At 41.6% G+C, this 22,839-nt stretch overlaps 2 protein-coding genes across 6 annotated transcripts in view; both read right to left on the reverse strand.

Moving 5' to 3' along the window:
* Positions 1-224: 224 nt before the first annotated feature.
* LOC115772969 (potassium channel subfamily K member 16-like) lies at positions 225-3,399 on the reverse strand. Its single transcript, XM_030719437.1, has 5 exons — positions 3,187-3,399; positions 1,838-1,952; positions 1,589-1,755; positions 678-846; positions 225-433 (listed from the first exon to the last, which is right to left on the reverse strand). Exons 1-5 carry the CDS (start codon positions 3,397-3,399, stop codon positions 225-227), a joined length of 873 nt encoding a protein of 290 aa, XP_030575297.1.
* Positions 3,400-9,142: 5,743 nt separating this feature from the next.
* Positions 9,143-22,839, reverse strand: part of kif6 (kinesin family member 6) — a 77,912-nt gene continuing 64,215 nt past the window's right edge. For 4 of the 5 annotated variants that reach the window (XM_030719079.1, XM_030719080.1, XM_030719078.1 and 1 more), the window contains 8 exons: positions 16,459-16,509; positions 15,740-15,827; positions 15,482-15,617; positions 13,428-13,516; positions 12,583-12,672; positions 12,368-12,472; positions 10,940-11,055; positions 9,301-9,697 (listed from right to left, as the gene is read on the reverse strand). In XM_030719079.1, coding sequence (XP_030574939.1) covers positions 9,684-9,697; positions 10,940-11,055; positions 12,368-12,472; positions 12,583-12,672; positions 13,428-13,516; positions 15,482-15,617; positions 15,740-15,827; positions 16,459-16,509 — 689 coding nt within the window. In that variant the 3' untranslated portion in view covers positions 9,301-9,683. Of the gene's footprint in view, positions 9,218-9,300; positions 9,698-10,939; positions 11,056-12,367; positions 12,473-12,582; positions 12,673-13,427; positions 13,517-15,481; positions 15,618-15,739; positions 15,828-16,458; positions 16,510-22,839 lie in introns of those variants that run through there. The other variant, XM_030719077.1, reaches the window with a different exon arrangement.

A 22,839-nucleotide genomic window follows, 5' to 3' on the forward strand; every position in this document is an offset into this window, starting at 1 on the left:
TGCACCTTATATATTTTCCCCTCAGGTTGGAGCCATCAGTGGCGAGTTCTGGTAAAACATCCCGAGGCATGCGAGGGAGCATATTTGACAAAAACAACCTGAGCTCACCAGTTCTCTTACTGGGATTCTAAAAGATTGACTCTGTGGTTTAAATGAGGTAGAAATCTGTTTTATACTGTTCTGTCTATTTTAAATATATATGTGGTGCTATCTGCAGTCCATTGTCAGATCTTTGATGTGGCTTCCAGTTTAGTGGATGTCGTGTCCTCTGCCTCCTCTTGCTTCCTGAAGCTTGGGTAGGTCCGGTCAAGCACGTGCTCCACTATACTGGCTCCCATGTTGAAGATGAGAGCGAGCCAAGCGAGGCCGAAGACGATCCAAACACCTGCAAAACTGCGGTACAGAAAGATGTAGTTCTTTCCAGGGTTGGTGCCTGCAAGGACAACAAAACAAACAAACCTTGAGCTGAGTGTTTTGGGCCATTGCCATCTTAGCTCAGACAAAACTGAGCTTATCAGAAAGAATTCAGGCATTCAGAGGCTAAACATGCATTAAATTTTAATGCAGGCTGACATGTAAATGCTCAATTGCTTTCCACAGTTCACTGGATAAAATCAAAATTATTAGGGTGACTTCTGTGGCCCACATTAGTGTTTGTTTGCTCTCTCTCTACTCACCCACTACATAATCTCCAAAGCCAATGGTACTGAGCGTAATGAAGGCAAAGTAGAAGCCCTCGCCATATGTCCAGCCTTCCACGTAACTGAACAGCAGAGGCGGGATGGCCAGAAGCAGAACGGTCCCAGTGATAAAGAACAAACTCACCGCCACAGCCTCAAATGCTTGCTGCAAGAGGTTAAAAGGTTTGATTATTGTGCACAGATACACAGGTTATCAGGAGTAAAAAATATGGGTGTGTTTCTTTTTTTACAATGCCTGATATTTGATAAACAAATGAACCGATTAGTTTGGGGAATTATTAAAGCCAGGATTTGCTTTCAGCGCCTGAAACTGGTCCAGAAACCTGGCGCCTGGCTCTCAACATCCACCAGGTCACTGAGGTTAAGTTTTGTTAAAGCCATAAAAAAAGGTAGATTTTCAGAAACTAAAAGAAGCCTTTTGGCATAACATAACAGCTTGGAAAAGGTTTTCCATTTAGTTGTTCCAAAAAGGTGAAAAATCTACGAAAACATGCGAATGTTAACCAAACCTTAACCCTAAACCTATCCCTAGATTGGCCAGCAGCCATCTGGTGGATGCTAGGCAGATAAGTGGCAGATCAAGGTGAGGGCACATATCAGAAGTGCAGGTAGAAAGCAAAAGTGTGGTAAAAAGAGCTTTTAAAGGCTTAATTTAGGGCAGAGTTGACCAATTTTTAGGAGTTTCTTTCTTTATTACAGTATGTAATAGTGACCACTGATGAGGTCCTTCACATTAGAACCTCATCAACACCATTTTTGAAGCTCATTTTTATTCTTTGGCTTTTAAACTAGATTTGACATGTTTTGGCCAAACCACATTTAAATGCACTTAAATCCAAATTTGACCTGATTTGATCCCTTACAGTCCATGCTGTAGTTTATGTTACCTTGTGAGGAACAACTGAGACCACCCCTTTCTCCAGTGTCCCCAGGTGGATGGTGAGACACTTTCCCAGCTGTTTTAAGAAGGCCAGGTTCAAGGGAATCCCACAGAGAGCGTAAAATACACAAAACACCTGGCCGGACACGGTGCTTGGGGAGAGGTTTCCATATCCTGTGAACCAGATGAGGAGATGCCATTAAGTCAGTGCAGGCATTTCCCAAAGACTGGAAAACTGAAACATTAAAATACTCACCGATAGTTGTGACAACAGTGCTTGCAAAAAAGAAGGAGCTGCTGAAGTCCCAGTTACTGGGGTTTGTGGAATTGCCTGAAGGATTTACTCCATTTTCCCTGGCGTATAAAATCACCTGCTCGTACACGCACGCACGCACACACGCACACGGACACGCACGCACGCACACACACACACACACACACACACAGGTAGTAAAATCAGGATTAAATTGCCTGAAGGATTTACTCCATTTTCCCTGGCGTATAAAATCACCTGCTCGTACACGCACGCACGCGCACACGGACACGCGCGCGCGCACGCACACACACACACACACACACACACACACACACACACACACACACACACACACACACACACAGGTAGTAAAATCAGGATTAAATGCACCTGAACATTTAATGACTCATGTCACTAAAGAGAGCCAGTAATAACACTGGCAAATGTTTTCATTCAGAAAGCATTAAATGATTCATTAGGTTGGGTTACAGTCAGTTATTGCCATATGTTCAACATAGTCAGCATAATCAGATAAAGATAAAATTTCAACAACGGCAGATTCTATCTTTGCATTTTTAAATTGATTATATGCTCTGAGATACATTTTTGACTGCAGCGTTTCATTGTTATGATGCAAAAATGCTTGTAGAGCAGAAACAGAGACCCATTAGCACTCCAAGTACAGTTTACTACAAGTCTCATTCACCCAGTCACACACACGCTATTCTATGTGTTATCTAATAATGTATTACTGCATCAGAGGTAACATGGGGCTCAGCATCCTGCTTGTGATTTCCCTCAACATGTCAGACTGGGGGATCAAACCGCTGACTTTCTGATGAGCGGATGACCTGCCCGACCTCCTACAGCTGCGCTGGTGGCTAAGACTATACATTTCTCGCACTCCATTTAACTCCACGAGAAGTGCAGGTCTCAGTTCTTTTAAATGAAAAATGAAGTGTGTGCCACTGTCTTTAATGAACCAAAACAATGAATAATTTCTTAAACTGCAATGTAACTTTGTAAGATTAGCTTTATTCTTTGTCAGGGACTGTGCACAAAAACAACCTACTAGTTCATTTCCATCTTCAATCCCAGAGCAGGTATGATAAAAAAAAACTGACTTTACCTTTGCTTTTATTTTTTTTTAAATATAATAAATGACTCATATTTTACTCTATTTTCTGTCAAAATGCTCTCACATTGTATTATCTTGTTCATTTTATGTGAGTACCTTTTATCTTTAATGTAAAGCACTTTGAATTGCCTGTCTTGCCATCACAGTGCTGGCAGAAACTGGTCACTGGTGCTTTTAGCAGCTGTTACCAACAATGTAATAAATTACAAACCTTAACAAAGTGCTCCAAGGCGTCTTCATCCAGGCAGGTGTAATTCGCCAAGAAATTCAACTTCTCCATCAGGAAGCAGTGACGGTTGTTGTTTTCGGCCTCTCGCTCCAGTATCTGGAAGATGGTGGCTCCGACCAGCAGGTAGGTGAAATGGGCCAGAGCCAAAAGGGCCGTCCAGCTCATTCTGACCCGCACCACATGAAAGCTCGCCATCGACCTCCCGCCACCAGCAGAAAGGACAAGATACCAATGCTGATGCACAAACTCCAAAGATTTTTTTTGTTGTTGTTTAGTTCAGAAAGGACAGAAAGTCTTGATCAATGTGTGACATTCTTCTTCAAAACAGACAACAAAATGGCAAAAAAGCTGATGTTTTGTGAAGCTCTGAGTGGATGGGTAATCCAGTCTCACTCTGATTGGTCAGAACGCTGTAGATTTATGCGTTGCGTGGGTGACTATCAAACTCACTTCACCTCCATTAGCGACACCTGGACACACACATACACTTCCAACTGTTTCCACTAATAAGGAAGCAACATCTTGTCAGCAGAACAAAAGTTAATGTTTTACCCAAAGTGCTGTTACCAGAGTCCTTCAGCAGGATGTGGAACTGGGTTTTGAAGCCTGTACCACAAATGACTGGATTCCTGAAGTGTGCAGAAAATGCAGTTTAAACAATAATGAATGACACTTTAAAGTCCCATCACTCAATTTTTCTGGGCCGCAGATGTCTGCTAGAGTGATCATCAGACATTTGTTTTCCATCGCGTTCAGGAGCCAGGCCTGTTTATGGTCACATGGAGAGGAAGGAGATGATATTTTGGAGAGGCCTAGAGACAACCGCTTGATTGGGAGCCATAAACCACAGAGATGAAAGATGACCAGACAGACAGAGAGAGAGAGAGAGAAAGGGAGACAGAGAGAGCTTCTTGCCTTCACTGACGGTAAAGCTAGTGTGCTCAAAAATGTCTGAAAGAATGGAAGAAAAGCATTGATACCAAAGTCATGCTCGATGCTCTGAGGACTTTCAAAATGATCTTTTAGGTGGAGTACCAAGGATTAAAAAGCACCCTCAGTTAATAAGAAATTAAATCTGATCCTGTTAAACTGCAGCCTTCATTCCTGAGAACTGATACAAATCAGAAAGTATAATCCCCTTAAACCTGCCTGCATGCTCTTCACAGCTCAGTCAGCAAACACACAAGCTGTTTTAGTGCTCAGATGGGTTTTTTGTAGTGTTTGGATTTACTTCCACCTTCTGAGTTACTGTTAAGAGTTGTGTGACATGGCCTCATTAATTCAGCGTTGTCATTTATTGCTTTAATACTCGGAAACATACTAGGTAGTACTGCACTTAATAGGTTTCAGCTGAATATATGTTGCACATGCATATCTTCTGAAGTTCACAACTACAACAAAAGATTATGTTCACGTAGGACTAAAGATGGATATAAACAGCTGAACTTCATGTCATCTTTGTCAAACTGCTCTTATTCTTGTAATGACTGCGCTTTGAACTGTATTCCTAAGACTAATTTTATAATAAAATGGTGGTTCATCTCCATTAAATTGTCTCTTAACGTGTGCACTTTGCATCACAATCTGTGTCCACCTGAAGGCACAGTGGCCCTAAAACAAAATTACAACTTCACTCAGAGATGGAGAAAAGAGAAGACAGCAGAGCAAGATGACAGACATTCAAAAATAAGGTTGCCTCAGCGAGACTGGATAAACTGGAAATGTCCTAATTCTATATTTTTTAATCAGGGTGCTCTAAAAAGGTCTTAAGAGCTGCAAGAGCACTAACAGGAGCTAAAAAGAGCTCATTTTCCTCCCATATTAGCATCTCCTGAATGATTAGGCCCCATCATACCTTAAACCTTGGTCTCTCCGTGGTCCTTTTTTTGTTCTTCTATTTACCCTCACGCCCCTGGCTCAAGGAAGGGCATGGTTCAGTCAGAGGTGTCTTCCTATTGAAAGGGAGTTCTTCCTCCCTGGTGTCACCAGGTTCTTCTCAGGTGGATCGTCTGATTGGTGGGGGCTCTCTCTCATGTAACATCTGCTCATAAAGTGTAGAATTCAGAGCAGTAAACATCAGAGTGACAGCAGCAGCGCAGGTCATCTGATCCCAGCCTGTACAAAAGCCCATACCCCACCACTGCCATAGCGCAGGGTTTCCCCACCTGCCAACTCCCACTTTAAACTCTAGCCATATCAGGAATATTAAGCAGAAATGTAAACATGATTTAGTTTTCCATTCACGCAGGTAACAGTGGAAATAAATTATCAACACACCATTAACCACAGTATCAACACAAATATCAACCATTAAGCTGATATGATGAATTCTGTTTATTTACACATGCAGCAGTTATCATTTATTTGGAGCCATCTCGGGGGGAAAATCAAACGGAAGTCCAATATTTACTTTGTTTTAGTTATGTTTTGTTTCTGTCATGTAAATGATGGACCCAATCACTCTGATGTCACCCAGTGTTTTCCTGTTTCAAAGCAGAGTTCGGCATTTAGGCCATTACCATCTTGAATTTTGTCAACTGTCACATAATACATGGTGGATCTGACTGAGAAACATGATTATAAAGCAGTCCCATTCTTAATTATATTGTGCTTTATCCTACTTTTTGACTCTAACCATAATTTACAAACTGAACATCATGTTGAATTTAATTAGAAGAAAACTACCGTCTAAGACCGTAATGAGACCAGGAAGGTGTTTACAGAAGTCATAGATGAGGGGAGCAGTAGACTCGTTTTCTCATACAGTTCTGTACAATCAAATTTCTTATTATTTATAATGGCCCCTGGTGGTCATTAGAAAGAATGCAGGTTGTTTTTGTTCAGAACACTTTTTCCATGTCTAACTTTATAGATACGCAGAACCAGACCAATTTAATGTCTATGATGTAGAGTAACAGAAGCAAGCAGGGGTACTCTAGATGTTCCTGGACTCTCTGTATTCAAATGACCACTGTGGACCCAGCGATGAACGTGACTGCTGACCCTGAAGAGAATAACAGATGCAATGACATGACTGAAAAAGGACCTTTCTCCGAGGCAACTCGGCCTGGATGCAAAGCTTGCAGCTGCTTGTCACATGTCAAACAAAGCCATGCAAAGACATGCAAACCTGTCTGGACAGATGGCTTTGAGGTGGCTAGGTAGTCAGATACTGGTTACAAGCTAATGGTGATGGAGACACTGATTGTTTTTCAAACAACCTCGGCCAGAGGTAGCTGTAAAGAAACCTGGGTTCAAAGCTTATATAGTGCTGTGCCAAAAATTGGGAATTTCGTACAGCGATTTATTGGAACATGTGCAAACATACATGCAAATACAGTATATAATGCAAAAACAGAAATTGTACAATTTGCACAACAGTCAGATTTACTCTTCAACACAGCCTGAACTATCTTAGGCAACTTTATTCTAATTTCTTGAAGAATTCTTCAGGATTAGTTCTCCAGGCTTCTTGAAGGAGATTCAAAACTCTTCTTCGGATGTTTGCTGCCACACTGCTTCTATAATGTTGAGATCCTGGCTCTAGGGCAGCCAATCCATGACTGATGTTGTATTTTGTGTTTTTCTATCACGGTATACTTTTACTGCATTGGTAGTGTTTGGTATCAGTGCAATGCTGAAAAGCCACTACCAACCAGATGCCTTCCAGATGGAATTGGATTATCAAAATCTGACTGTACTTTTCTGCATTGGTAATGCCATCAGTTTTGATCATTTTTGGTGAATGATAAATGGTAAATCAACTGAAGGTCCAGATGCATCTCTCTGGTCCTGTGTCAGGTCTTTGCTGGATTCTTTTACCATTTCTTAAGGGCGTCACTTTCAGATGCTGTTCTGCTCTAGATAGATTTTTTGGCCTAACACTTCTTTTCTCCTTCACTTGTCCAGCTTCCTCAAATCTTTTAAGGATACACTGCATACCATGCTGAGATCCATCCATCCTCTTCCGCTTATCCGGGGGTGGGTCACGTGGGCAGAAGCCTAAGTAGAGAAGCCCAGGCATCCGTCTCTCGAGCCACCTCCACCAGCAAATCTGGAGGGACCCCAAGGCATTCCCAGGCCAGCTGAAAGACATGATCTCTCCAGCGTGTCCTGGGTCTCCTCCTGGTGGGACATGCCTGGAACACCTCACCCAAGAGGCGCCCAGGAGGCATCCTAGTCAGATGCCCGAGCCACCTCAACTGGCTCCTCTCGATGTGGAGGAGAAGTGGCTCTACTCTGAGCCCCTCCTGAATGGCTGCATTCTTCACCCTATCTCTAAGAGAGAGGCCAGCCACACTTCAAAGGAAACTCATTTCTGCTGCTTTCTGGCTATGCCTAGAAATTCTGTCCATTAAAAATTATGAACAGAACCGGTGACAAATGGCAGCTCTGGTGGAGTCCAACACCCACAGGAAACGAGTCTGACTTATTGCCGGCTATACCTTCCTTTCCAGCACCCTGGCTTAGACCTTACCGGGCAGGCTGAGGAGTGTGATCACACACTCCTTGGAGCACACTCTCCGGTCTCCCTTCTTAAAGATGTGGACTACCACCCCAGTCTGCCAATCCAGTTGCATCACCCCAGATCTTCATGCGATGTTGCAGAGGCGTGTCAACCAAGATGGCCCTAGAACATCCAGAGCCTTCAGGAACTCAGGGTGAATCTCGCCCACCCCAGGGCCCTGCCACCAAGAAGTTGTTTAACCACCTCCGTGACCTCACCCCCGGTGATGGGTGAGTCGTCCCCCTCGTCCCCAGACTCTGCTTCCACTACAGAAGGCGTGTCAGTGGGATTAAGGAGGTCTTCGAAGTATTCCTTCCAACACCCAACTATAGCCTCAGTTGAAGTCAGCAGGACCCCACTTGCACTTGCACTTCGGTGCCGTCCGAAAATCTTTTTCCATAGCCTCACCGAACTCCTCCCACACCTGAATCACCTTGTTGGTGAAAAAATACTACCTAATGCCTGCCAAACTGTGTTAACTTTGGCATTTTCCATAGATTCAACTACAGAAATGAGAAAAAGATACAATTTAAAATTGGTTCTTTGCTAAGTTTTCAACTTCAGAACGCAGAAAAAAATTCAACAGAACCTCAAAAGAACAAAACACAAAACACTGGGCAAAAGGCCCATGACCATGACAGGATGTAGCTTTTTTGAGTGACAGGTGGATGCACAGACACAGGCGGCTTTAGCTGCTAGCTCTCTACTTGGCTGGAGAAAACGTTGGTGCTGTTGGAGCCTTTTGAAGCCTTTTGGAACATTTTTATTATACTTACCTTAAAAATAATAATAATAATAAAAAAATATAAGGCTTGCTGTCTCATTAATTGTAATAATAGGCAATCCAAGAAGCATGCACTCCAGTTTTGATGAGTGAAATTCAAATATCTTATTTGGATGTTATTTTTATGTAATTAGCACGTATCTGTGTCTGTGCATTCGACCTCTGCCAGGGATACTCACATCCAGTCCTTGAGATTTTAGATCCAACACACCTGAATCAAATGGCTGAATTATCTCCTCAGTATGCAGTCCAGTTTTCCAGAGTCCTGTTAATGACTTTTATATTTGACTCAGGTGTGTTGAAGCAGAGACACATCTAAAACATGGAAGACACCGGCTCTCGAGGGCTGGATGTGAGGATTCCTGACCTATGCAGTTTGTGGATGCAGCTCACCAGCTGATAAATTAGCACTCCACCATTTCGTCCAAATTTGGTCACTTCTGGCTTTAAAAAACAGATGATGAAGATGGTGATGACCACCAAAACAGGAACCAAAGGCTGACATTAATATATGGCCTGTGCTCACACAGATATATTAACCACCAGTAAAACTCGACAGTAAAGTAAGCCACAGTTACCCCTATAACACATTACCTGCAAGACAGTGAGGAAGAGCTCTTGAAAAGAGATTTCGTTTTATTATTATCAGATGAAGGAAATCAACTTTGCGCATCAACAGCTATGACTTGTGGACTTTAAATCACAGCGGGGAGAGTTTGAACCTAATACAGAAAACAATAAACACAGAAGTAAGTACAACAGTAATATGTATTATAGCATCTCACAGTTCTTTTACTTGCTTCATTGTTTTGTACAAATTAAATAACAAAAAATATCCTGTAGATCTATTGCATACTTTTACGGACTTTTGAATAAACTGAAATCAGATGGAAAAATTCATTTGTGTCTGCATCATTTAAATAATTATGAATTACATCCACAAACTGAAGCCAGCGGCTTCTGAATGGCCGCTCCTTCTTCTGATATCTTGAGAAAACATTTGTTCATATCAGTCAGTGCAGGCTGTGATTTCCACATCATCTTCAGTAGGAAGTCATTAACTGAGTGTATGCATATCAGAGCAGCTGTGTTTGTGTGTGTGTGTGTGTGTTTTGTTTTTGGGAGAAGCCTAACACACACATACTGGGTCATTCTTTCACCTGGCAGATGTGGAGGTTCAACTTCACCTCACTGATGCTTTCCTGAAATACATAAAAGCAGAGCCCCCCCCCCAAAAAAATATTTAGTCATCCAAGCAACAGCAATAACTGATTAAATGATGACGTTCATGTGCATTTGCTAGGGTTACTACACTTCCCAGAATGCACTAGTGCCTTAGAAGCTGTTTTGAAGAGGCATATGTTGTTTCCTGTTTGAAACAAAGTTGATCTACATGGGTAGTGCCAAGATAAAGTGGAGAAAAGAAAAAGCAAGCACACAAGAAAGAAAATAGTTAGCGAAAACCCCCCAAAATAAGTTATTTTATAACTAAATAAAGAGTTATAAAGCTTTTATTTACCCAGGATAATATGAGAGATGGCCAAGACAGACAGAAGTACAATCAAGAGTAATAACACACACACACACACACACACACACACACACACACACACACACACACACACACACACACACACACACACACACACACACACACACACACACACACACACACACAAATAAGTGTGTCAAATACACAAGTAATAAAAGACACAGAAAATGAATGACTCTTGGGACAGAAAACAATAACTTCCAAAACTTTTGAGGTAAATGTACGTCAGGAAGTAAAATATAAGCCAGGTAAGCAAAGCCTTATAAATATGAATGTACCAGTGGTTTAGTCTAACTAATTGCTTAAGTTTCTTTTGTTTTTTTTTCCTTTCATTCTCACTTGCTCTCTTTCTTCCTAGCTTTCTTTACTCTAGCCTTCTCTCATATCCTAGTCTCTTTCTGAAAGAGACTTGTTGCTTCCACTTTTATGTTGGCGCTGGATTACGCTATTTATATGTAACAGATGGTCTGCTTTGTCATTTCATAAAGACAAAGAATGAAAGTTTTTTTTCTGTCTGCATGTTTGGCCAGTGTTTTGTCTCTTCACATGACCTCACTTGCTGTGGCTATCAAGTGACAAACCACAAGTCACCCAAGTCTGCTTTCCAGTCAAAGCAAGGAGCTACACAAAAGGCAAAGGAGAGGAGAGAGAGCAGAAAAGAAACAAACGTGCATGCGTGAGACAGAAGAAACAGTACTAAATAAATAACAGGAATCATGGATTTATTCTATATGTACTCAGTTTGATATATTTTAAACTAACTTCTAATTCCTGAAAAACCAACAGAGGGCGGTGTTGAATGCACAATGCATACTGTGCTCAAGGGGTGTGTGTGTGTGTGTGTGTGTGTGTGTGTGTGTGTGTGGTGTGTGTGTGTGCGCGTGTGTGTCACCTGTCCTGCTGAGGAGATTCTGCCTGGCCCTGATAAAAGCCAAGATGTCAGCATCAGTTTGCTGGTCTCCAGTCAGTGGAATAGAGGAGGATGAGGCTGTGGTGGAGGTGAGGGCCCTGAAATGTAAAAATGGTTACTGTGGCATGAAAACATCATCATTCTTTGCTTTAACAATCCAGCAGTCCTCTAATTTTTAACTGTTCACAATCCAAATGCTTAAGTGAGACAGGCAACAATAGAGTCTCTGTGCTGGTGGACAAAAGCACGCGTGTCTGGCTGTAAAAAGGGAGTTGAGGCAGCAGTGAGACCTAAAGTGTTTGATTTGTTAGCACAGTCTGCAGACGTTACTTCACAAAGGTATAAAAATTCATAGCCGTGTTCATAAGTGGAGAAAAAACACTGCAAAGCTATAAAATCTACAGGTCTATGTATAGATTTAAGAGCTATTCTGCAAACCGCTGGATTGTATGCATTATAAAAATGTCAACGATAAATCCAAAAACCTTTCAGTTTATTTTAAAAAGGTAAAAAACAGCAGACATCACAGAGACCTGATCTTATTGCCGACTGAAATCTGGAGTTGCATTTTCTCTGAACATGTTAAATGGCAGAGCTCTGGGAATACACGGGAAATCAAGCTCTGCCACTTTTTTCCCTACAAAATATGTACAAAATATATACAATATATGGAGCTCCCACAGTCATGTTAATTCAGCTTTTTAAATTTCATCAAAAGACTGTGCCATATAAAAGAATCAATGAAAGCAAATCTGAGCATTCTCTTAAACATTCTCCGGTTTTAATAATATGAAGCCTATACACTAAATATACAGTATAGTATTTCATTATTTTGTCAACTAATATATGTGTTATAGCCTCAATTGCTGTGGTTACCATGGATGTATACAGAAAAATGTCTAATCCCGAGTCACCTGATGAATACAAAATCCAAAAAAGTACAAGGCACCGCGGGAAAGTCTGTTTTCATCACCAAGAAAAGCTTTATAGCAAAGCTTTATAGTCATATAGTCATTTTTTACTGCACTTTAAAATGTTTCTATTTTATTGGTAATAAAAATAATACATACAAACATTTGATTTTAAAATTTTAGTTCTGTAATGTCATAAAAATAAAAAAAACATGGCATTACTGTAAAAAAAAAAATGCAAATTTAAAGTGCATATTATAATAATAACAATAATCTTCATAAACACCTGCAAAGTAGTAACATGTTGCAAAAGATTATTTATCTACATATTTGTATTTAAATAACAGATATATATAATAATTAAAAGGTAATTATTGATGCCTTATACTTAATAAGCTATGTTACCTGAATATGTTTTTCCTAAAATTTTTTTATTTTTGGTCAAAAATAGTTACAAAATAGTAAAGTTTGCCCCCTTGCAGGCCATCATTTCACATACTTCCACTCAGAAGAAGGGGTGAAGTCCGCCACCTTCCTGCTCGCAGGCTTGTTCTGCCAGGAAGCCACAGCTGGTACTGGAGGTGTGCATTCAGGGGTACAACTTCTGAAATTTAAACAATCACTGTTTTCTACATACAGTATAGCTACCTGTTGTATATCCCAGCAGTACCCAACAGGAAACAAATATAAGAGTGTAAGCGAAGGTTGGCTGACCTGAGCTCTTGAACCGAAGAGGTGGAAGGGTGTGGATTCAGGTCTCGGCCTGCGAGCGAGTCGCTCACAGTACTGCTGAGAGCAGGAGCCCTGTGTAAGGAAGAGCATTTCATGACGAGTCTGATAATAAAATACCACAGAACAATATATTATATGTAGGAAAGACACAGCTTAAAGTCCATATGAGATTCCAGTGTTCTTTAGTATCACTACATGCGAGTAGATGAGTCAACCACGAGAGGGAGCTACAACACAGAAATAGCTTGCAGCAATATTTTCTGAACCGGCTTTTCTGCAAAGTTCAGGGAGTTAAACTAAAGCGGATTTTCTCTGCTCGTTTTCAGCTCCATATTTTTATTCTCGGACTCTGCTGGAGCAAATACTCCTTTGAAAAATCATTAGTGATTAATAATTCCTTTAATCAACTTCAACATTTGTGATCAGTTTATTGTGTTTTTTAAAAATGGTTTTATTCTTTTGATTTGTCACACAAAAACACAGTTTTTATTGATGTGACATAGTTCCAGCTATTGTTGCCATCTGGGGTGCCATGCATGATTTTGTGACGTTTAAAAAAAAAAAAAAAAAGGATGTTTGCTTTATGGAAACAAGCTGCAGGTTGTTGGCCAATAATCAAGTGCTACTCAAACACAGATAATGAAAAGAAAAACATTATTAATGAACTGAATCAGTAAGAGGAGAATGGTTCTTATTATAACTTGGCTACTTGTATGTGAATGAGCTGCTTAATGTGAGGCCCAGAGACGCGTGTTTACAGTGAGTACCTCATGAGCACTCAGACCTTTATTACATGTGCTGTAAGGCTGGGAAAAAAGCAGTCTCACCTAAATCCTGGAACTCGAAGTGAAGATGGCTGCAAGGTCCCATTCGGCATACCAGTGTGACTTCTGGCTGCGGCCTCTGACTCAGACTCCTGGTCACAAATAATGAAAACTTACTTATTTCTGAACTGCTTCTCAACAAAAACATAATTCCAGCCTGGTAATAGTTAAACACAATGTGGCCACATTTATCTTTAAAAGGACCAGACAACCTCAGGTATTTTGTGTCTTCTGGCTTTGTCATAACTCAAAGCGACTGCGTGTGTGCTGCGCAAAAACAGAACAATAAACGGTTGAACAAAGCTGTTGGATATATACGGGCATGGAAAAGGATCGACATCCTGGTTTGAGGACTCAAACTGCACGCGTAAGGCCCGTCTGTTGGACTTCCTCTCCTTCCCATTCGTCATTCAGTGACACATTCCCAAGCCTTGCTCAGATGTGAATGAGATAATATTCTCCATTCATAAGATCAAAACCAAAGCGATGTCTGCTCGTCACATGTTGCTGCCTAACATCTTCTGTGCGGTTGGTTTCCAAAGACATGCTGTACGCAGTGACCATCAAGGCCGAGAAAAGCGTGCAAGTGGAGAGACAAGGCTAACATGGTGCTGACATGAAATGGGAATTTGATCAATTTTTTCCTCTTTAAGTCATTTCTTATTGCACCACAGTGGTTCCCAACCTTTCTACGCCTGTCGTACCCTCTGAGATCTGTCAGACGGATATCTTGTTCACCATATCTTTTAAATGTTTTCAGCCCAGCTAAATTTTTTTACCTTACCATTTCTCATTTAAAGTCAGCTTTCTGTCCTTATCTATTAGTCTATTTAAACCCCTCACCACTATTTGTTCATAAATTTAGCCATATAAGTAATACTTTTCTGTATGACTATCAGTCTCTCACATTGTTGTGGAGGAATTTTTACCCACTCTTCTTCGTTCCATTTCATTGAGGTTTGCAGGTATTTATTTATGCACTGCAGTTTGGCCTCATCTGTCAAAACGACTTTGTTCCAGAAGTCTTGTGGTTTGTACAGATGCAACTTTGCAAACCTAAGCCATGCTGCCATGTTCTTTTTTTTTTTTTTGAGAGAAGAGACTTTCTCCTGGCAACCCTTCCAAACAAGCCGTACTTGTTCAGTCTTCTTCTAATTGTACTTAACTTTAACGTTTAACATGCTAACTGAGGCCCGTAGAGTCTGAGATGCAGCTCTTGGGTGTTTTTACAATTACTCTGAGCACTGCACAGTCTGACCTTGGGGTGAATTTGCTGGGAGATCCAGTAGTGTGAAGACTGTGGCACTGTATTAACACACACCTGAATGCTCCAGACTAGCAAACTACTAAAACTTCTGCTTTTATAGAGGTGTTCACACTTACTGATAACTAATTAATCAAGTGAATTTGATTAGCAGCACCTGGCTGCTACTCATCCTCTTAATTCCAAGGCAGCAAGTTTAATCCTGTTGAAGCTTTATTTATCACATTTCTATATACTGTTACCCCACACTTTCAACTGATAAATCTTTAGCTACTAAATTATAAAATGTATTCAATATTTTAGGCTATTATGTCAACTGTTTTCCACTATGTTTAGCTGACTGCCCCCACAGTGTGACATTTTGTTCTTGTTAAGGCTATCTGCTGGGACTATGCATCATTGCTGTTGCTGTCTTGCCTCTAAGCTGCTCTCCAGGCTCTTGTTTGGGTCACAAAGAGGTCTATGGAAATGGCTTTGTGTGTATTTGCCTCCTACATATCGTCCCACCAGGACCCATTGAGCATGATTTTGAACAGAGGCTGAAAGGGTCACACTGGTGCCATAAAAGCCCCAGAAGTCAAAGACAGATGGATATCAACTTACACGACCACAGAGGCCTGGATTCAGAAAACACACGAAAGAAAACATCCATAAATACAGAGACAAAAACCCAGAGACAAGCTTAATGTCAGACACACGTCTTTGACACTCTTCCCTGGACTTTCTATCAGGCTCACAGAAGCTTTATGTGGTGTTGTCACATGCATAGGTAGAGGAAGGTAAGTTCAGCCACCTGTAGACTGGAAGCCTCTTGGCTCCACCACTTATGGAAGTCCTTCTGGAGCTTGACCTTTGTCCTCTCCAACAACAGCTGCAGATGCTCAATCTCGGTCCTCAGTGCTTTTAGACGGCCAACGATGCTCTTGTAACTGACAGGAGAAATAAGTTACACTGAATTAATCTTTTGTCTACGTTACAAAGGATCTGCTGTATCCAATCAGTCCAAACAGGGTTTGCTATAGTAATGCATTTAAAAGCACTACAAACTTACCCTTTTTTTTCTTCTTTAATGTGCTTACAGAGGTTTTCTTCCACTGGGTCAAACTCTTCCTCAGACTCTGCGTGATTCTCTGTGACACCTGTGGTATAAATGGAACAGTTGGCAGGAATGACAAAGAATTTAAAAGCAAAAAGAAACACGGTCACATTATATATGAAATGACAAGTACACGATCAGAAGCTGGGAAGTGTGTGTCACGAGTGCCTTTCCTTCAAAGACACCGTTTAAACTTTTGGCCCAGCATAATAGAAACCAGGCTGCTGTGAAGAGCTCTCTGATGCGGGACTCCAAATAACAAGAAAAGCCTTTGGGTGGGAGGTGTTTGTGTGCTTTACAACCAGGTTTCCTCATCAAAGGTTTTATGTCACTGATCAAAACAGTCAGAATGGAGTAAATGAAGGAGTCTTAGAGCCTGAGCCACCCAGTCTTCGGTCACTGAGCTTTCATTCACTGAGGCTTGCTGCAAATGCTTTGAAGTGGCCACTGATGCAGAAACAGTATAAGAGCACCCACGACGTGTTCGCCATTTACCATCCAATTCTGAGAGCTCAGAATCAAAAACCTGATTAAAAAAAAGAGCTGATACTTCTTCAAGCTGCAATCCCAAAGTAAAGGCAAGAAATTGTCAGAAGCGTGGTGCATTTCAATCGCTTCACATGCCTGTTGTTTAGATGTTAGTGTGGATCTAAGAAGCTGTAAATAATTCTTACCATGAGCAGCTCTCTGTCTCCTCCGCACGTCCAGCTGCTTCTTCAGTTCAGCTGAAGGAAGGAAATGAAGAAAGACAAAAAAAACCAAATTTAAATATGTCCCTCAAGAAACTCAAAGGACATCCACCACCAAGGCATGCAAAAAGTGGTCTGGATCCACACCACAATTAGATTGATCCATAATTTGCCTATACCTTATCTCTTCATCAGGTTTCATTGAATTTGGCTGAATAAAATTAGCATCAGTTATTGGGAGAGTTGTTGTTTCAAACAGTGCATCCAAGTGTGCACAATACTTTCATGTCTGCAAGGGGCAAATATCAATTGTATCATATTAACACAGCATGCAAATCTTTAGGACGGGACATACCGCTGAGTTACAAACTTCCATAGACCTTGAAAAGAACACTTACAGTAAGCAAAGAAGCAACAAGAGGGGAAGATTTTAGGTTCCTGGTGATGCTTGTGGCCATAGTACAGTCTTAACATGTGAATAAGTCATTTACTGTGTGTCTGTTCTGCTGAACTGAAGTGCTTAATTCTACTGTTGAAGAAATTTGTGATAAAACGCTTCAGTGGTAGAGGGCAGCTGCAAATAAACAGACTAAAACATCCAGGGATATGTTTGCCACGAGACAAACACAGGATACAATGTCACATTTAGATCAGAGATCAAAGTGTCAGACTAAAAGATAAAGGAGACGTTGAATGGCAGTATCATTTGTGGCATTTCCATTTAAGTCCCTCAGGTGTCATTCACATGTAGACAGGTGCTGTGCTCCAGCTTTATGTGTAATGCGACCCTATCGCCGATCTGAAGTTGAAATCAGAAAATGGGAAATCCAGATGAAGTATTATGTGGGAAAGAAAGGGTGTGGGTTTCTGTAACACCTCACATGACGCCATAAAATGGTTGGATTACAGCTCTTGCTCGGCTTTCTCCTGCGGAATACTTTTAAATCGTTTGCAAAGTGCCCGTGTAACCAGCTCATCTTTCAGGACCCCTTTTTTGAGGGTTTCAGTAGACAGCAGAGACATGAATGGATGATGTGAAATATTACAAATGAGCAACCCCAACACAGTGTACCCATGATGACAGTGTTTTTCCAAAATGCCTATGGAGTATGAAGCAGGGTTGTGTGTGGGTAGCTGAGAATGTAGATGTACTGAGACGCCCTGTGGCTTCACATTGTGGTGAGGTGGGCAGCATGAGACTTTGCTAACAGACACAACTCTCTCAAACATGACCCACAACTCCTTTCATAATAACATAAAAGGATTAAAAAATATTTATGCCATGACCATGCTATGATGACAGAGTACCAAAAAAGGGTGGCAGGGAGCACATCAATGCAACATAAAGAGCACATTTTTTGGATGACTTTTGTGTTCCCCTTGGCCCATACATGGTCATATCACAGTATTCTTTAACAGATCTGTTTGTCTGACAGAAGCCCCTCTGTAGCTGCTCAAAAAACAAAACATGAAAAAACCTGCATTAAAAAAATTGTATTAAGGATTAAAGTTTGCATTATTAGGGACACGACCTCTTTGCTTGACAAGTTGATGCTAACTCAGGCTGTGCTTTTGGTGCCTTTTGGAGCATTTTTAATGCAGTTGTCTGAGAAATAATATGGCTTACTCACAGACAATCCAAGAAGTCTGTGCTCCAGTTTTGATGAGTGTAATTACTGTCTGCAGATGTAGCCTACCAAGCAAGTCAGTGTCCCATCCAAATATGGAGACTTCTGGCTCGAAATAACAAGCAAACAAAAAATGACAACAAAAAATGAGGACAATAGGTGGCATCTCCATTGCTATGTACAACTTTTATGTAGTTTATGATTGTATCTGACAATCAATCAATCTATCAATCTATCTATCTATCTATCTATCTATCTATCTATCTATCTATCTATCTATCTATCTATCTATTAGCAGTTATCAAAGAGTCAAAGATTTTTGGTCAAGACAGCGTATTCGACTCCCAAAACTGATAAAAAAATTCCTGAATATTTGTTAAGTAAAGGTGGGGTGCAGACTTCGGTACTTCTATTCTCCATCCAGGACGAGACTCTGACCTCAACACCAAAACCTCTTCCAAACCACACAGGGTTCCCACCACCATCAGGAGACGTGCCGTCGTCTTTAAGAGCTGCTTTCAAGCTACAAGCCTCAATAAATATTTGGTGATTTTTGTGGCCAGGAAGTTGAATGTGATATGCCGCATAAATCCCAAAGAGAAGTTGAGATTTGAGTAACATACGTGTGACCCAGCTTTAAAGCATTCGACCTATGTGTATATGAAGAATAAAGCCCACAAAGTAATCTGAAAATGATGGTAAATGTTTAAAATTCACAAGACGTATAAAGAACCGCAAAAACACAGGAAACAGTATTTGTGTCTATTAAACAGAGTTGCACTAAACATTCCCTGTTTTTATTGGACAGCTGGGTTTATACCAGCGCTGACTGAATCTTTAACCTAAACCAGGGACTTTTTATAAACCACTTTAATGTGGAGCTGATAGCACACCAATTAATCATTGCAACTGTCAACATAGTAAAACACAGCTCATGTTTACAAAGACTGCGCAATATTCTTAATTCACTCTTTGTTCTCATAAGCTTTGGAACAATCTTCTTGGTAACGATGCACATTTCGGGCTGCAGCAGGCTTTTCTTGGGAATGAGGGTCACTTCAGCAAAGGTGAGAAGAGGGTCAAAATGATACCAAAGTAGATAATGCATGCTCCACCTAAGACTGCACTGCATAAATTCCTCAATATCTGGCAGAGTAATCAAGAGATGCTGCTTATTTATAGCTGCTCTTTCTTTCATAATGAAATGCAGTGTTTTTTTACTGATCTGGGTCAAATTGGATGGTAAGTCGTCATCTGTTTTACAAACAACTTATCCAAAGTCAGGTCGCAGTGGCAACAGACTAAGCAGGATATTCCAGACATCCATCTCTCCAACATTTTCCAGTCCCTCCAAGAAGTTCCCAAGCGAGATAACGTATTCTCCAGGAGATCTTTTCCTAGTTAAGCATGCTTGGAAAACCTCCAAAGAAACACAGGAGCAATGACTTCACTCTAAACTCCCTCCTGATGTCCAAGCTCGTCACTTTATCTCTAAGCCTCAGCTCAGCCACCCTAAGGGGGTCATTTTGGCAGTTTGCAGTCGTGACCTTACGCTTCCAGTTACTGCCCAGATCTCAAGAACAGGTGAGACCTGGAACATAGATTGACAGCCATATCAAAAGTTTTGCATTCTGGCTCAAGATACTTGAACTCCCTCGCTTAGGCCAGCCTCTCACCCTCAACCCAGAAGGAGCAATCCACCGTTTTCTGACAGCAGCCATGGACTCAGACCTGGAGGTGCTGACCCACATCCTGGCTTTATCACACTTGGCTGCAAAATGCTTCAGCAGCAGCTCAAGGTTGTGCTTCAATGACATCAACAGAACCACATCAATCTGATTCTCTTGCTGCATTAGATGCTCATCTGTGATCTCTCTGAATAGACATTCAATTCAATTCAATTTTATTTATATAGCGCGAAATCACAACATCAGTTGCCTCAAGGTGCTTTATATTGTAAGGTAAATAATCTACAATAATACAGAGAAAACCCCCAAAATCAGATGACCACCATCTTGGTCGACTTGGCAACAGTGGGAAGGAAAACTCCGTTTTAACAGGAAGAAACCTCCAGCAGAACCAGGCTCAGAGAGGGGCAGCCATCTGCCACGACCGGCTGGGTGCAAGGGGAGGGAGACAGGACAAAAAACACAGAGAAACGCCAATGTACAATGCAGAATGTGGCAGCAAAAGCCTCAATGCAGGGTAACTTGCAAGGCTTGCTGTAATTTACAGGGTTTGCAGCTACGAGGTACGGCAGTAACCTGAGATGACTTCCAAACATTTTATTGAAGGGTGTCTCCTCCAGTTTGGCCCAGGAGCAATCGACCACTGCAAGCCCATTGTTGGCCACAATCCTTCTGTCTGCTGGCGTGCCCATTGGACTATGAGTATGAGTCCACTGAATCTCTGATTGTGTCTCAGGTTCTGTAGAAAGCCCTTCCTCACCAACGTTTTGCCAGTACAACATTTGGGATCACAGTCGCCCAACTCCCACATGGCAAGTGGGCAAGGAAGCTGTAGGGCTTCTGCTCCCTCCTCCATGTGAAGACTTGCTTCCAAAGCAGTGTGGATTTCTTCTGTAAAGGCCTCTAAAGGTTTCCCTTTCATTTTGTGCCATTTGTCTTTGCCCTTGTTGTCAGGATGCACAAACATGCCCTGTTTCTTTCATCTCATGCTGCAAGTTAGCTGTCATTGTCAGACTGTCACTGCACTGAACTGACCAACATGTTTGACTTTAGCTAACTGGCTATCCTACTGACACCAATTTGTCTAACATATGCCCTAAAAGGTCTTTTTTTTTATGTGCAATATGAATAAAACAACATCCTGGACTTTTGGCTCTATGGATTAAGAATATGTCTCTCCAGTAGGACTGGACTCCAGAGTCATGCTGAGGACAAAAACAACAGCATAAACTAGACACTGCTTCCTGTAACCCTCACAATAAATCCATCAGAAATAAGCACCACATATTATCCTTAATCCACGTTTCCATGTTCTACTTTAACTATGAGACACAGGTGGTGTTAGGTTTCCAAGCAAAGCCTACAAGATGGCAGGAAAATACAGTAAGCCACTTTCCAGCCACTAAAAACACCATCTCTCATCCAGGAAGAATGCAGCTCCGTGCACCTAAAAATGTAATAAGCTTTGACAGCATCGAGATGTTTGACTAAGATGAGGAATGTGGATAAATTAGTAGAAATTCAGTTTTTCCTCGCCTCAGCCTCACTGTGTGGTCTGCAGAACACATTTAAAGAGTTAATCTGTCTGCTGTCAGGGCTGATTTCTGCATGATATGTGACATATTCGTCTGTGTCAGCACCTCATGGCGTGAACGGTGAAGCGAGAGAGAGAAAAAAATTCAATTCAGAGGGTGATAAGTGTACGCTGGCATGTATGAGGCTAATGGGCAAATGCTACCAAACCACCGAGTGTGCTCGGAGGCAGCGATGATGCCAGGCACTGGTGTAAACCTATCCATTTCAACGGCATGTGAAATGAGCCACAAACAGAGCAGGGAAATTTATAAATGTAGCTTGCAGTAGTAAATGCAAACCAGATAAAAACACATTTTAACTGCTCTGAGTTTACTGGAAAGTTCAACCAAACATTAATATCATTTAAGCTCACTGCCAGCGGTGAAAGGACTCGCCTTTTAGTGTTCCTGTAAACAGCAGAGGGCTATGACAAATTACTGAACTTCAAATTCCTAACATGTCATCTTTTATGTTTTATATATTAAACGCTTTTCCTTATTTCTGCATTGAAGGGCTGAAGGACTTAAAAATAATAATAAAATGTTTTTTGCCAGCACAAAACAGAAAAAAAATCTTTGTCTGTTGGCGAGTTTGTTTTAAAGTTCACCTGTGCTTTTCCTTGTCTTCCTTTTCTGTTTACAAGGTGCAGCCTATCAGAAGAAAGCTGGCTTAAAGGTGCGTTTTATAATTACCTTTCTGCCACCAGGGGGCAACACTGAAATGTTTCCAGATATCGGTTGCTGTTTAACTTAATTCTTTTTAGCTACCCCCAGTTCCTCAAGAGGCTCTGCATTCTTGTAGCACAACCACTACAGAAGAACCCGTTCTTAATGGAAGCCCCATCTTGTGGTAAAATGTGGTATTACATGGAAGTATGTCACAGTCCTAGATCAGCTTGTCTTAGAGGATGAACTGAAGGGCTGCTATAGTGAGCTAGTATAAGATAAAAAAGAGTTATTTTGAACTGTGACTCCATTAGAATCCAGTAATAAAAATACTGACTTGGAAATTAGTCCCAATAGCCAGTCTCGATAGCCACGGATCGGTCCGCCAGGGCCTCCGCCCTCGGCCACCACCCGACACACACTGCACCCGACCCCTACAACGCCTCCTGCGGGTGGTGGGCCTACAGGAGGGCGGGCCCATGTAACCTCTTCAGGCTGCGCCCGGCCGAGCACCACGGGATAATGCCCGGCCACCAGACGCTCTCCCTCGAGCTCCCTCCCCAGGCCTGGCTCCAAGGTGGGGCCCCGGTAACCTTATCCTGGGCAGGGTAAACTGTTCCCTTGCTGTTACAAACATAGGGGTCTTCTGAACCGCTCTTTGTCTGGACCCTCACCCAGGACCAGTTTGCCATGGGAGACTCTACCAGGGGGACAAGCCTCTGGGCAACATAGCTCCTGGGATCACTGGGACACACAAACCCCTCCACCACGATAAGGTGGCGATTCACAGAGGAGTAAAAAAGTGCCAAT

Source organism: Archocentrus centrarchus, chromosome 22 (genome assembly GCF_007364275.1).
Source record: "Archocentrus centrarchus isolate MPI-CPG fArcCen1 chromosome 22, fArcCen1, whole genome shotgun sequence".
Classification (NCBI taxonomy): Eukaryota; Metazoa; Chordata; class Actinopteri; order Cichliformes; family Cichlidae; genus Archocentrus; species Archocentrus centrarchus.

Bases quoted from the DNA above. Each gene is read 5' to 3' on its own strand.
- LOC115772969 (XM_030719437.1), bottom strand. From the start codon at position 3,399: ATGGCGAGCTTTCATGTGGTGCGGGTCAGAATGAGCTGGACGGCCCTT. The intron at 1,756-1,837 runs GTGAGTATTTTA...TCTGGTTCACAG, and splicing joins CACTGTTGTCACAACTATCG to GATATGGAAACCTCTCCCCA. The intron at 434-677 runs GTGAGTAGAGAG...TTGTCCTTGCAG, and splicing joins CTTTGGAGATTATGTAGTGG to GCACCAACCCTGGAAAGAAC.